This window comes from Aythya ferina, assembly GCF_964211825.1.
Source record: "Aythya ferina genome assembly, chromosome: 31".
NCBI lineage: Eukaryota > Metazoa > Chordata > Aves > Anseriformes > Anatidae > Aythya > Aythya ferina.
Window position 1 is genome coordinate 1,974,093 of NC_140328.1, and position 13,987 is coordinate 1,988,079.

Sequence of the window (13,987 nt, forward strand, 5' to 3'; positions counted from 1 at the left end):
ATGCATGGGCCCTGCAAAGTCCCAAGTCTACAGCAGAGGTGTTCTGCCCTGTGTCCATCCCTAGCCATTTTTGGTTGGTTTGTTTTTCCAGGGAGACGTCCCTGGATCCCTGAGCACTCCAATATCACTCCTTTCGCAGTACGGCTGCAGCCACAATTTTAGTGCCAGAAATATTTTCCGCTTGCTCACATGTACATTATGACTTAGCTCATGACAATTACTCTCCTTGCCCTGCCATAGGCTCATCAATGTACAGGGCAGACCTTGGAGCAACCCTGGCTCAACCCAGCATCCATTCATATCCCCAGCCCTTCTTCTCTGTGCCTGGGCCCTGCACAGGCAAATGTCTGCAGCAGAAGTGGTGCTGCAGGGACAGGGGGACTTGGAGGACCTGGGGGTGCAGGAGGGAATCACTCACCTGGGGATGATGGCCATGCCGTAGAGGCGGTCACACTGCCTGGCAGGAGAAAGGGACAGTATGAGAGCCTGCAGCACAACCAGCTCCTCTCCAGACTGAGCCCCACCTGTAGCATGTGTCCTGCAACAGCCTTGCGCACGTCTGTGTGGGGCAGGGGAAACACAGCCCCATGGGCACATCCCCCCACTGACAGCCAGCACCATCCCCAGGGGAGGCATAGAAGTGCCCGCGGTTGCTGTGCCAACATGGACCCCCACAGATCCAGTGTCTAAGTGCTTTTGTGAAGGATTAAAAACGGCATGGCAGAGGCGTGCCGGTTCATTTAACACCACCACACTCATCTGTCTGTGATTCTGGGGGCTAGAGGATCACACAATCACAAAATGGCCACTGATGGAAGGGACCTCTGAAAGTCATGGAGTCCAGCCTTCTGCTGAGCAGGATCAAATAGGACACACTGCACAGGATGGCATCCAGGTGGATTTGGAATATCTCCACAGGAGACGCCACAGCGTCTCTGGGCAGCCTGTTCCAGTGCTCTGTCACCCTCCCAGTAAAGAAGTGCCCCTCACACCCAGATGGAACTTTCTGTGCTTCAGTTTGAGCCCATTGTCTCTCACCCTTTCCCTGGACACAAGAAAAAAGAGACCAGATCCATCCTCTCAACACCCTCCCCTCAGATATTTATAGACATGGATGAGGTCTCCCCTCGGTCTCCTCTTTTCCAGGCTATACAGGCTCTGTTCTCTTGGCTCCAGTCCTCTGATCATTTTGCAGCCTTCCTCTGGACTCCAACCAGTAGTTCTATGCCCCTCCTGAACAAGGAATCCCAGAACTGGGCACAAAATGCTTTGTGTTCCATGCAGGGAAGTGATTCCTTCCCAGGAGCTCTCGCCCAGAGAACAAATTCCCTCTCCCTTGCCATCACCACCCCACGCACAACTCTCTTCAGTCACACATCCCCACGCTCAACCTCACCTGGGGAGCTGCAGATGTCCTGGGTGGTCACGCCAGCAGCTGCACCTTGGGGCACAGAGGGTTTTGCTTAGAGGGAGTGAGAGCTGCGGCACCCACACATTTGTGCCCATGTCCCTGCTGCTGGGTCCTTGCCATGTCCTCGCTGCTGTGTCCTTGCCCAGCTCATGACACTCATCCCACTTGCCCTGCCATAGGCCCATCAATGTACAGGGCAGACCTTGCAGCATCCCTGGCTCATCCAGCATTCATCCACATCCCCAGCCCTTGCTCTCTGTGCCTGAGCCCTGCACAGCCCCATCTCTGCAGCAGAGGTGGTGCTGCAGGGACAGGGGGACCCCATGAGATCAACTCTCTCTCTCTAGGGGCTGCCTTGGAGGAGAACACTCCCATGGTGGAACCACCCCAGAGCCTGCTGCAGCACACAGCTCCAGCCTCAGCACAGCCATGTGGTGGCAAGTGCCTCTGTCCCTTCTCACCCCTCCAGCCCAGGGATGTGTCTCACCAGGGACATCCAGGATGCGGCCAGCACTGAGGGCAGAGCTCACATGTTTCTTCTCATTCAACGCCTCGTACCCACATGTATATCTTCCTGCGCTTCTTGACGTGATGTTCAGGACCACGGAGTAGCTCAGCTGCCTTTGCTGGGCTTTCTGGCTGTACGCCTCCATCCCATCCTTGCAGATGATGATTCGTATTACATGTGACACCACAGGGAGAATACACTGGAGAACCTGTGTACCTGAGTACCTGGCTGAGAAGAAGTTGAGTTTATTTTGAGAGCAGGAGCTCGGAGATCCCCTGCAGAAGACACAGCAGTGAAGGGCTGCCATAGGGCAGAGCTCACAGTGGTTGGGCTTCCAAGTGCCCTGGGTCTGGGAGGGAAGGACTCACGAGTACCTGGGGAGCTGCAGATGTTCTGGGAGCTCATGCTGCCACCTGTACCAGAGAGCTCAAGCGCTTCACATCCTTTCAGATCAACACCGCCAAACCTTTGTGTCTCGGTGTCTGTCTGTCTGCTCCATCCCATTCCATGTGTGGCTGCATGAGACGGAGGTGCCATCAGGAACACAAAGTCAGAGATGTTTATTTGACATTTCAGGAAAACCACATCTGCAGTGCACACACCAATTGACACACATGTGAGCACATCTGTGGTGGTTTTACTTGGGTGGGTGGCCAAACTCCACCACAACTGCTCTCTCAAGCCCCCTTCTGGAAGAGGAATGGGGAGAAAATACGATGAAAAAGGCTCAAGGGTTGAGATTAGGTTGACAATATGGCACAGTAATTATCATGGAGGGCAAAAGAGGCTCAGCATAGAGAGATAGTAAGATTTATTACCTGTTACTAACAAGCTAGAGAAGTGAGAAACAAAGGAAAGAAACCAAAAGAACCTTTCCCCCCACCCACCCTCTTCCACTTCCTCTCTCCGAGCGGCGCAGGGAAATGGGGGAATGGGAATTATGGTCAGTCTACAGCACTTCTCTGCCACTCCTTCTCGGTCACTCTCGTCCCCTGTGCTGTGGGGTCCCACCCACGGGATGCAGTCCTTGATGAACTGATCCAGCGTGGGCTTCCCACAGGCAGCAGCTCTTCCAGAACTGCTCCAGATATGGGTCCGTACCACGGGGTCCATCCCTCAGGAGAAAACTGCTCCAACCTGGCTCCCCCACGGGCAGCAGCTCCTGCCAGGTCACCTGCTCCTGCGTGGGCTCCTCTCCACGGTCTACAGGTCCGGCCCGGAATCTGCTCGGGCAGGGGTCTTCCACAGATGGCAGCCTCCATCGGTGCAGGGCCACCTGCTCCACCGTGGTCTCCTGCACGGGCTGCAGTGTGGAACCCTGCTCCACTGTGGTCCTCCATGGGTTGCAGGGGACAGCCTGCTTCACCATGGTCCCCACTACAGGCCACAGGGGACTTCTGCTCCCCCTCCTTCTTCACTGCGCTTAGTGCCTGCAAGGCTGTTCCTCACTCCCTTCACTCTCCCAGCTGCTGTGTGGTGCAGCGCTTTTTTTCTTGTCTTAAATATGCTCTCACAGAGGAGCAAAACAACATTGCTTATTGGCTCAGCTCTGGAAAACAATGGGGCCCTTCCCAAACATGGGGCAGCTTCTAGATCTTTCTCACATAAACCACCCCTATGGCCCCCTGCTACCAAAACCTTGCCACGTAAACCCACTACACACGTGCCTGGTGACAGGACGAGGGGGAATGGGCTAAAGTTGTGCCAGGGGAGGTTTAGGTTGGATGTTAGGAAGGACTTCTTTACCAAAGGGTTGTTAGGAATTGAAATGGGCTGCCCAGGGAAGTGGTTCACTCCCCATCCCTGGAGGTCTTTAAAAGACGGTTAGATGTTGAGCTTAGAAATATGGTTTAGTGAAGGTCTTGTTAGTATTAGGTCAGAGGTTGGACTAGGTGATCTTGAAGGTCTCTTCCAACCTAGACGATTCTGTGATTATGTGATTTCATTACGTTTCTCCCCACCCAATTCTCCATCCTGTCTAGGTCTCAATGGATGGCAGCACAGCCTTCTGGTGTGTCAGCCATTCCTCCCAGTTTAGCATCATCAGCAAACTTGCTGACAGTGCACTCCATTCCCTCATCCAAGTCATTGAAGAATGTATTGACAAGTACTAGTCCCAGTACCGACCCTTGAGGGACTCCACCAGATACAGGCCTCCAACTCGCCTCCAACCCATTGACCAAAACCCTCTGGCTTCTTCCCTTCAGACAGATCACAGTCCACCTCACTACCAGATCACCCTTCACTCACTTCAGGTTAGCTGCAAGGATGCTGTGTATGGGAGATGGTGTCAAAGGCTTTACTGAAATCAAGATAGACCACATCCACTGCTTTAATACCATCATCTATCCCCCCAGTTATATCCTCATAACAGGCTATCAGTTCGGTCAAGCACGACTTCCCCTTGCTGAAGCCATGTTGACTGCCCCTAATGACACTTTTATCCTTGTTATGCCTGGAGACAATGCCAAGGCTAAGTTGTTCCATCAGCTTTGCAGAGATGGAGGTGAGGCTGACTGATCTATAGTTACCTGGGTCACCCTTCTTTCCCCTTTGGAAGACTGGAGTAACATTTGCTTTCCTCCAGTCCTCAGGCACCTTTCCTGATGCCCATGACTTACCACAGATGATGGATAATGGCTTAGCAATGACTTCCACCAACTCCCTCAGCTCCTGGCATGAGCATCTTGAGCATCCCATCATGACCCGTGGATTTATGGACATCCAGAAATGTTCAGTTTTCTTCTAAACATAACCACAACCGCAGCGCACACACCAATTGGCAGACACATTCAAGCACGTCCCTGCAGTGATACCGGTCCCTATAGGTCCAAATGTCCATCTGTGTGGGTGCATGGAAGAGCAGCCCTGTGACTTTATCATGCAGTTTAGGAATACATAATTTCCAGTGAGCACAGGGAGTTGGTCTCACATGACGAAAAACCATTGATACACTCATATTATTACTTGGTACACCTGATGTATTTTAGAGGTATTAATTTATTGCAAACAGAGATATGAGTCCTTCAACCTCTTGGCTAGACACACACAGCCCTTCCCTGTGACAGAAAAGCCCAAAGTGCAACCCCCAGCCCCATGATATGGCTGCAAGAGCCCCTACAAAAGAATAAAGGCAGCCGTGGGCAAGGCTCCTGTGCCCTTGCCCTGTGGCAGCGCTATCGGATCTGGGTGCGGGTCACCGTGGCATATGTCGTGGGGTCGCTCATCTGCTGCACAGGAGGAGGTTTTAGGGAGGAAAAGAAACCCTGTTACTTCAGCTGCTGACTGTGAGCCCTGCACAATGAGCAGGCACCAGGCTGCAGAAGTGCAGAAAGGAGCTGTGCACAGCTGTGCCATGACTCACCCTGTCCCGTCGAACGTGGGCGATGGTGGAGTCTGTGGGAGCAAAAAAATACACACCATGAGCCCTTGCTGATTGGAGGGGGTGAACCCCCACGAGCTTTGGGCATCAGCTGCCTGGGGTTAACACTCAATGCCTGACCCCTCCCATCACCCTGATCTGGGACGTGCATTAAGCAGCAGTGGAACAGAGATGCTGAGGTTTTGATGTCTTTCCACCATTCTGTGGCATCGCCTCTCTTTGCACAACTTGCAAACTGCTCTGTGCAGGCATGGGTAAACAAGGTCGTGCTGCAACTTGTGCTAATTGCACATCAGGTGGGGATATATATATAGCGTCGCCCAACCACAACATCCTCCCTTGGCTGCTGCCTGTGGTTTCAGAATGAGCTCTAAAATGTTTTCCCCAGCAGTGCAAGGAAACAGAGCCACATCTTTCATTGCTGTGATGTGCTCTGTGTAGTTCTTGAAGCAGAAATGACACTGAAGAGAAACTGAAGAAAGGACAAAAGCAGAGGCTGAAGCAGGGGAAATGCAGCCTGAGGCCAGAGCTGGTGTGGAAGGACCACCAAGGCAAATGGGCTTTGTCCCTGGGAACACTGGGATGCTGCCATGTCCCTTGTGCAGGCAGCAGCCGCACTCTGCAAGCAAGGAAGAAGCAGGACATGAGGTGCTGGAGAGAAACCGGGCCTTGATGAACAGGCAGGGATTTTGTATGTCCCAGTAGAACATGAAGTGCTGGGATTCCACCTGAGATGCGTGCACGGCTTCCTCCGAGGGAGGACGTAGTACTCACATGAGACTTCATCATGGTCTGTGGTTACCATCTGTGGGATGTCAACGTGCTGCTGCCTGGAGAGAAATGGAATAGCTCTAGGGTATGCGTTTGTGGTGAGGTTGCCACATGAGAAACGCACATGGGTCGTGTTTTCCTACATCATGTGGTGAACCAGAGTGCAGAAAATAGCAAGCCCCATCCTCCCTGCATCCAGCACAGGGAATGCAGCCACAAACACACAGAGAACACTGCCCCTATCCAAGGAGCACCCCAGGGCCCCACCATGCCCCCAACTCCCTCCAACAAACCCCACAGCCAGCAGCCCTTGGTGCTCACCTTCGGCATCTCCCTCTGCAGGCACCTGCAAGAAGAACAGGGGCTGAGGTGCGCAGGCCAAGGTGCTGCCCAGCCCTGGCTCCCATCTCGGGGCTGGGGGATGAAGGCTGAAGCTCCCCAGCTCCCTCAGCAGCCTCCCCAGCTGGGCTGCCCACAGCCATCACCCCCAGGCACCGTCTGCCCCAGCTGTGCACCCCCAGGTTCCCCACCACCACCTTTCCCACTGCACCAGCCCTACAGCAGAATCCCCACGGCCTCAGCCTTTCCCCCTGCCTTCCCCCACTCCCTCACCTTTCCTGATGGCAAACCAGCTGCCTGCAACCAGGAGGACAAAGCCGACAGCCGCCACTGCAAGCACCATGGTTTTGGGGAGGGCGTGCGGGAGCCAGGCATGGGGAGCTGGGGGAGAGAGGGTGTGAGGGCAGCGGGGTGTGATGGGGAGAGGCACGGAGCAGGAGGTGTCCATGCAGCTGGCACAGCTCCTGTCTGGTAAAGCTCCTGTTTGTCCCCATGTCCTGGGGAAGGCAGCACAGCACGCCCACTCCCCATGCTCAGGCCTCTGGGGGTGTAGGAGGGAATCACTCACCTGGGGGTGATGGACTTGCTGGGGAACTCACCACATTGCCTGGCAGGACAAAAGGACACGCTTAGTGTCTACAGTGTACCCAGATCCTTCCCAGAATAAGCCTCAGCCCCATGGACACATCCCTCAACCAACAGCCAGCACCATCCCCACGGAAGGCATAAAAGTGCCCACAGCTGTTGTGCCAACTTGGGCCCCATGGATCTGCTGTCTAAATTCCCTCGTGAGTGGTTAAGTATAGCCTGACCAAGCTGTGCCTGTCGATTAAATATGGCACCACCACTCTCATCTGTCTGTGATTCTGGGAGCTAGAGGATCACACAATCACAGAATGGCCAAGGTTGGAAGGGACCTCTGAATGTCTTGTAGTCCAGCCTTCTGCTGAGCAGGATCAGCTAGGACAGACTGAACAGAATGGCATCCTGGTGGGTTTGGAATATCTGCAGAGGAAACTTCACAGCGTTTCTGGGCAGCCTGTTCCAGTGCTCTGTCACCCTCCCAGTAAAGAAATGCCCCTCGTATTCAGATGGAACTTTCTGTGCCCCAATTTGAGCCCATTGTCTCTCGCGCTTTCCCTGGGCACAACCAAAAAGAGACCAGCTCCATGTTCTCAACACCCTCCCCTCAGATATTTTTAGACATGGATGAGGTCTCCCCTCAGTCTCCTCTTTTCCAGGCTAAACAGGCTTAGTGCTCTTGGCTCCGGTTGTCTGATCATCTTTGAAGCCCTCCTCTAGACTCTCACCAGTAGTTCTCTGCCCCTCTTCTACAGGGAATCCCAGAACTGGGCACAAAATGTTTTGTGTTCCATGCAGGGAACTGATTCCTTCCCAGGAGCTCTCGCCCAGAGAACAAATTCCCTCTCCCTTGCCATCACCACCCCACACACACCTCTCTTCAGTCACACATCCCCACGCTCAGCCTCACCTGCGGAGCTGCAGAAGTCCTGGGTGGTCACGCCAGCAGCTGCACCTTGGGGCACAGAGGGTTTTGCTTAGAGGGAGTGAGAGCTGGGGCACCCACACGCTTGTGCCCATGTCCCTGCTGCTGGGTCCTTGCCATGTCCTCGCTGCTGTGTCCTTGCCCAGCTCATGACACTCATCCCACTTGCCCTGCCATAGGCTCATCAATGCACAGGGCAGACCTTGCAGCATCCCTGGCTCATCCAGCTTTCATCCACATCCACAGCCCTTGCTCTCTGTGCCTGAGCCCTGCACAGCCCCATCTCTGCAGCAGAGGTGGTGCTGCAGGGACAGGGGGACTCCTTGAGATCAACTCTCTCTCTCTAGGGGCTGCCTTGGAGGAGAGGGAACACTCCCGTGAGGGACCCACCCCAGAGCCTGCTGCAGCACACAGCTCCAGCCTCAGCACAGCCATGTGGTGGCAAGTGCCTCCGTCCCTTCTCACCCCTCCAGCCCGGGCACTTGTCTCACCAGGGACATCCAGGATTTGGCCAGCACTGAGGGCAGAGCTCACATGTTTCTTCTCATTCAACGCCTCGTACCCACATGTATATCTTCCTGCGCTTCTTGACGTGATGTTCAGGACCATGGAGTAGCTCAACTGCCCTTGCTGGGCTTTCTGGCTGTACACCTCCATCCCATCCTTGCAGATGATGATTCGTCTTACATGTGACGCCACAGAGAGTATACACTGGAGCACAACTGTGGTACCTGGCTGAGCAGAAGTTGAGTTCATTTGGAGAGCAGGAGCTCGGAGATCCCCTGCAGGAGACACAGCAGTGAAGGGCTGCCATAGGGCAGAGCTCACAGTGGTTGGGCTTCCAAGTGCCCTGGCTCTGGGAGGGAAGGACTCACGAGTACCTGGGGAGCTGCAGATGTTCTGGGAGGTCATGCTGCCACCTGTACCAAGGGGCAGAGAGGGATTTGCTGAGAGGAGCAGTGTCCAGGCTCATCCTGATTTCCCTGCTCCCATATCCTCCCTGACCAAACCCTCACTGCTAAGCAGGCATCATTACATCTGCGTGTTCTCAAGCTGTATCTCTTCAATATGCCCTCAAACAAAGTGAATTCCAATCCAATTTTGGGTGGATTTCTTGTTCCAGGTGAATCCCATATCTCCTTAAAAAATTCAGCAGTCCTAGAGTCTCAGAACAACACGCCAGAAAATTTATGGTGCTGGAGAAGCGTGCCCCTTGCTCAAATGTGTATTATACATGGAGAAAGCCATCCCCATCCTGCTTTCCCCACAGAAACGATGCCCCACACTGCTGCATCACTGCCCCACACACGCTGTCCCCATCCTCCCCTGGGCCCACCACTGGCCTGTCCTGCCCCCACCAGCAGCCCTCCAGCCCTCAGTCCCCACACCCAGCAATGCCCCAACTCACAGAGTGCCAGCAGCAGGACGGCAGGGCCAGAAGGAGACAGCCTGACCCATGGTGCCTGCCCCAGCATCTTTTGGGGTGCTGCTTTTGGGGAGCAGCGTCTGCTTCGTGTTTCTGCTTTCCTCTGAGCTGGGGACGGTGGGGCAGAGGCTTGAGGTTCAGCTGGGGGCTGTGCTGTTAGCTTTCTGTGGCCACCTGAGCCTGGCCCACAGCCAGAGGCTCTCATCAGTGGGGGCCTTATCTAAGAACCTGCTACATCCGCTGCTTTTGTTGAGCCCCCACTGTTTTTTCTCTCCTCTCACACACTGCAGCATACACTAGTGTCCCTGTAAAGAGCTCCTGCCACTTGTCCCCACTTGGATTTGCTCTGTTCTGAATACGTCACTCTGCTTCTCTTCAATGTCTACACAAATGATGGCATCAGGGGAATCCTGCACCAAGGCCAAAGTGATGCCAGAGCTCTGGGGCAGTTGCCAAGGCTGTGGGCAGATTTCTCCTTCATCCTGTTGGTGAATCAGCTTATGAAGAACTCTCAGGGAGTCTCAGCTGGGGCCATAGTGCTACCAGCACAGCACTTAGGGAGTCATCTGCACCCACACTTTGACCCTCATGCGACCACACAACAACCAGGAAAGGCAGAGGCTTCGTGTTGAAGGCACCTGAGCTCCCCCACGCTGCTCTCTCAATTCCCTTCCTCGAAGGAAGGCGCTGAGCCAAGGGAAGCAGAGCAGTGGCAGCACATCCCTTAGGCATGCTTCCCCAGCTGCCTTGAGACCAACGGCAGCGGGAGTCTGACAAATGTGTGGGGGTCATGCTCTTAGCATGAGGGAGCAGACTGGGGACAGCATGGAGCCCAGGAGGACATCAGAGCACCATGGGGACAGGGACGTCTCCAGGCTGCCTGGCCACTCTGGCAACCTGGCTGCATCTCTCCAGGAGGAGGGTGATGATGGGGGCAGACAGCAGCAGGAGCAGGCTGAGGGCAGAGCGCAGGATCCAGACCTCCAGGGGCATGGCTGACCCTGGGAGAGAGGAGGAACACAGTGTGGCCAAGGCAAGCCTTGGAGGATGGCTGTGCCAGGAAGGGCTGATGAGCAATGTCTCACCTCTGGAAGGGAGCTGGGCCTTGTGTGAGGGACTGCTGCCTGTGGGAGACATGAACATGCTGTGAGTTTCTGGATCTCTTTGCTGGGACAATCCCAGATACTGAGCAGACCCTAAGCTCGTGTCTTGCTTCCTTGAATACATGGTGAGCATTAACAACCGAGCTCATGTAAATTCCCATACAGAGGTTAGTAAAAGTGTGAGGGAGAGCTTGGAGCAGTAGTGGCACAGGCCAGGGCCTACTGATATCCCCAGACCTTGATTTTTTTTACATGGGCACTGCAGAGTGTCCATGAATGTCTCACCAGCGGTGCTACTGCAGGTACAAGGTGTCGTGGTTCCGCTCGAGTGGGCAGCCAAGCTCCACCACAGCCGCTCTCTCACTCCCCCTCCTCAAAGAGGAATGGGGAGAAAATATGTGAAAAGGGCTCAAGGGTTGAGATAAGGACGAGAAAAATCATGCAATAATTATTGTAACGGGCAAAACAGACAGCATAAGAAGATGGTAAGATTTATTGCTCATTACTAACAAGCTAGAGAAGTGAGAAACAAAGGAAAGAAACCAAAAGCACCTTCCCCCCCATCCACCCTCTTCCTCTTCCTCCCCCCGAGCGGCACAGGGGAACGGGGGAATGGGAATTATGGTCAGTCTACAGCGCTTCTTCTCCGCTGCTCCTCCGTCACTCTGTGGGTCCCACCCACGGGATGCAGTCCTTGATGAACTGATCCAGCGTGGCCTTCCCACAGGCAGCAGCTCTTCCAGAACTGCTCCAGATATGGGTCCGTACCACGGGGTCCATCCCTCAGGAGAAAACTGCTCCAACCTGGCTCCCCTACGGGCAGCAGCTCCTGCCAGGTCACCTGCTCCTGCGTGGGCTCCTCTCCACAGGCTACAGATCTGGCCCGGAATCTGCTCGGGCAGGGGTCTTCCACAGATGGCAACCTCCATCGGTGCAGGGCCACCTGCTCCACCGTGGTCTCCTCCACGGGCTGCAGCGTGGAACCCTGCTCCACCGTGGTACTCCATGGGCTGCAGGGGGACATCCTGCTTCACCATGGTCCTCACAGGCCGCAGGGGACTTCTGCTCCGGCACCTGGAACACCTCTCCCCCTCCTTCTACACTGACCTTGTCACCTGCAAGGCTGTTCCTCACACCCTTCACTCTCCCAACTGCTGTGTGGCGCAGCGTTTTTTTTCCCTGTCTTAAATATGCTCTCACAGAGGAGCAAAACAACATCACTTATTGGCTCAGCTCTGGAAAACAATGGGGCCCTTCCCAAATATGGGGCAGCTTCTAGATCTTTCTCACAGAAACCACCCCTATGGCACCCTGCTACCAAAACCTTGCCACGTAAACCCACTACACAGGGGAACTCTTGAGGCACTTCTCCATCCAGGGTCTCCTGTGGAGTAGGGGGAACACTCCCGAGGGGGAATCACACATGAGCCATGCCCTGTATGATGAAGCACTCAGCTCCAGCTTCTGCACTGTCCACGTCCCACTGACCCCACAGCCCTGATGAAGCGTCGTGTCTCATCTGGCACAGACAGGGTCCAAGGAGCACTGAAAGGAGAGCACCCAAACTGACTGAGGACTGGCCATGAGGACACGGAGCATTCCCTTCATTCCCAGGGAAGTCTGTGGTCTATCAGAGCCTGGATCAGAGACATCACCAGGACACTCATCAGCCTGCTCTGCTTCACATACTACTATCTACCGACAATATTGCAGACAGCTGTGGAGGAAGCTGCGTCCTGTAGTCTGAGGGGAATGAAGAAAGCTTTCAAGGCCTTGGGACGGTTGGTGAAAGAGTCTGGAGGCACAAGTCCCTTTCTCTTCCCTCCATCCATTCTGGAGTGGTGACATTGTGTGGAATAGAAGGATCTGGTCCATAAATGCTTGGCTCCGTGACTGGTGCTACAGGCCCAGCTTTGGATTATTTGGTAATGGCTGGTGTTATAAGACACCAGGGCTGAGAGTAATACTTGGGAAAGGTTTATCTCACAGAGTCCAGAGGGTTCTGCGACAGCAATTAGCAGGGCTCATTTGGAGAGCTTCTAGCTACATGTATATCCGCAGGGGGATGGGGTTGTAGTAGGGCTTGTACCAGCGGAGCAGTGCCCCCACAGAGATGAAGACCAGGAGGCCTCCCACCCATCTCGGGGTGAAATCATCATGCTCAGCTCCTTCCCTGAAGTGCCTAGACACCGATGCGTGTGGCATGGGGAATAAGCAGGAGGAGTTAGAAATCTGTGTTTGGTCAGAAGACTGAGATCTGGTGGCAGTTACAGGGACATGTTGGGACAGCTCACATGGCTGGAATGTGGTCATGGATGGCTATGTCCTGCTCAGGAAGACAGGCCAGCAAGGTGAGGTGGCGGAACTGCTCTTTTCATGAGAGAGCAACTCCATCGTATTGAGTACTGTCCAGGGGCAGATGAGGAGCGAGTTGAGAGTCTGTGGGTGAGAATTAAGGGCAGGCTGGCATGGGGGATGCTGTTGTGCGTGTCTGTTACAGACCACTAGACCAGGATGAGGAAGCTGACGAGGCCTTCTACAGGCATCTGAGAACAGCCGCTTGATCACAGGCCCTGGTTATCACGGGAGATTTCAACTACCCTGACATTTGCTGGCAGGCTTATTCAGCCAGTCACCCACAGTCCAGGAAGTTCCTCCAGTATTGATTCCTCCAGTGCATTGATGATAACTTCCTGATGGAAATGGTGAACGTGCCAACTGGGAGAGGAGTGCTGCTAGATCTTGTCGTCACCAACAAGTAGGGGTTGGTTGATTCTGAATCACAGAATCACAAATTTTAGGGGTTGAAAGGGATCTCAAGAGATCATCGGGTCCAACCCCCCTGCCAATGCAGTTAGCCTACAGCAGGTTGCCCAGGTAGCCATCCAGACAGGAATTGAATATCTCCAGAGAAAGAGAGTCCACAAGCTCCCTGGGCAGCATGTTCCAGTGCTCTGTCACCCTCACTGTGAAGAAGTTCTTTCGCATGTTGGTGCGGAACTTCCAATGCTCCATTTTTTGACCATTGCCACTTCTCCTATGCCCAGAAACAACTGAAAAGAAGTTGGCCAAATCCCACTGTCTCCCACACTTAGGATATTTGTATACATTGATAAGGTCTCCTCTCAGCCTCCTCTTATCAAGGCTGAAGGTAGAGGGCAACCTTGGTTGCAGAGACCATGAGACGGTGCAGTTCAGGACCTCATGTGGCAGGAACAGAATAGCAAGCAGAATCGCAACCCTGGACTTCAGTAGGGACAACTTTGGCCTTTTCACGCAATTGCTAGAGGAAATCCCGTAGGACAACCGAAAGGGCTTCTACAAATACATTGCAGATAAAAGTAACACTAGAGGCAATGAAGGTATACAGATGAATGAGGTGGGTGCCCTGGCGTGGTTTAACCCAGACGGAAGCTAAACACTACACAGCCGTTAACTCACCCTCCCTGCTCGTGCTCGGGGATGTGAGAGCGAAACAGGAAAGTGAAGCCTGTGAGTTGAGATAAAGACAGTATATTCAGACAGGAAAATAATAATAAC

At 54.0% G+C, this 13,987-nt stretch overlaps 1 protein-coding gene across 1 annotated transcript in view; it reads right to left on the reverse strand.

Moving 5' to 3' along the window:
• The window catches only part of LOC311425505 (uncharacterized protein), a 43,665-nt gene that overhangs the window by 1,957 nt on the left and 27,721 nt on the right, over positions 1–13,987 (reverse strand). Inside the window, exons 2-5 of the mRNA XM_084501455.1 lie at positions 8,629–8,838; positions 1,899–2,118; positions 1,397–1,441; positions 419–457 (exon numbers count right to left, since the gene is read on the reverse strand). Coding sequence (XP_084357581.1) covers positions 419–457; positions 1,397–1,441; positions 1,899–2,064 — 250 coding nt within the window. The 5' untranslated portion in view covers positions 2,065–2,118; positions 8,629–8,838. The remainder of the gene's footprint in view (positions 1–418; positions 458–1,396; positions 1,442–1,898; positions 2,119–8,628; positions 8,839–13,987) is intronic.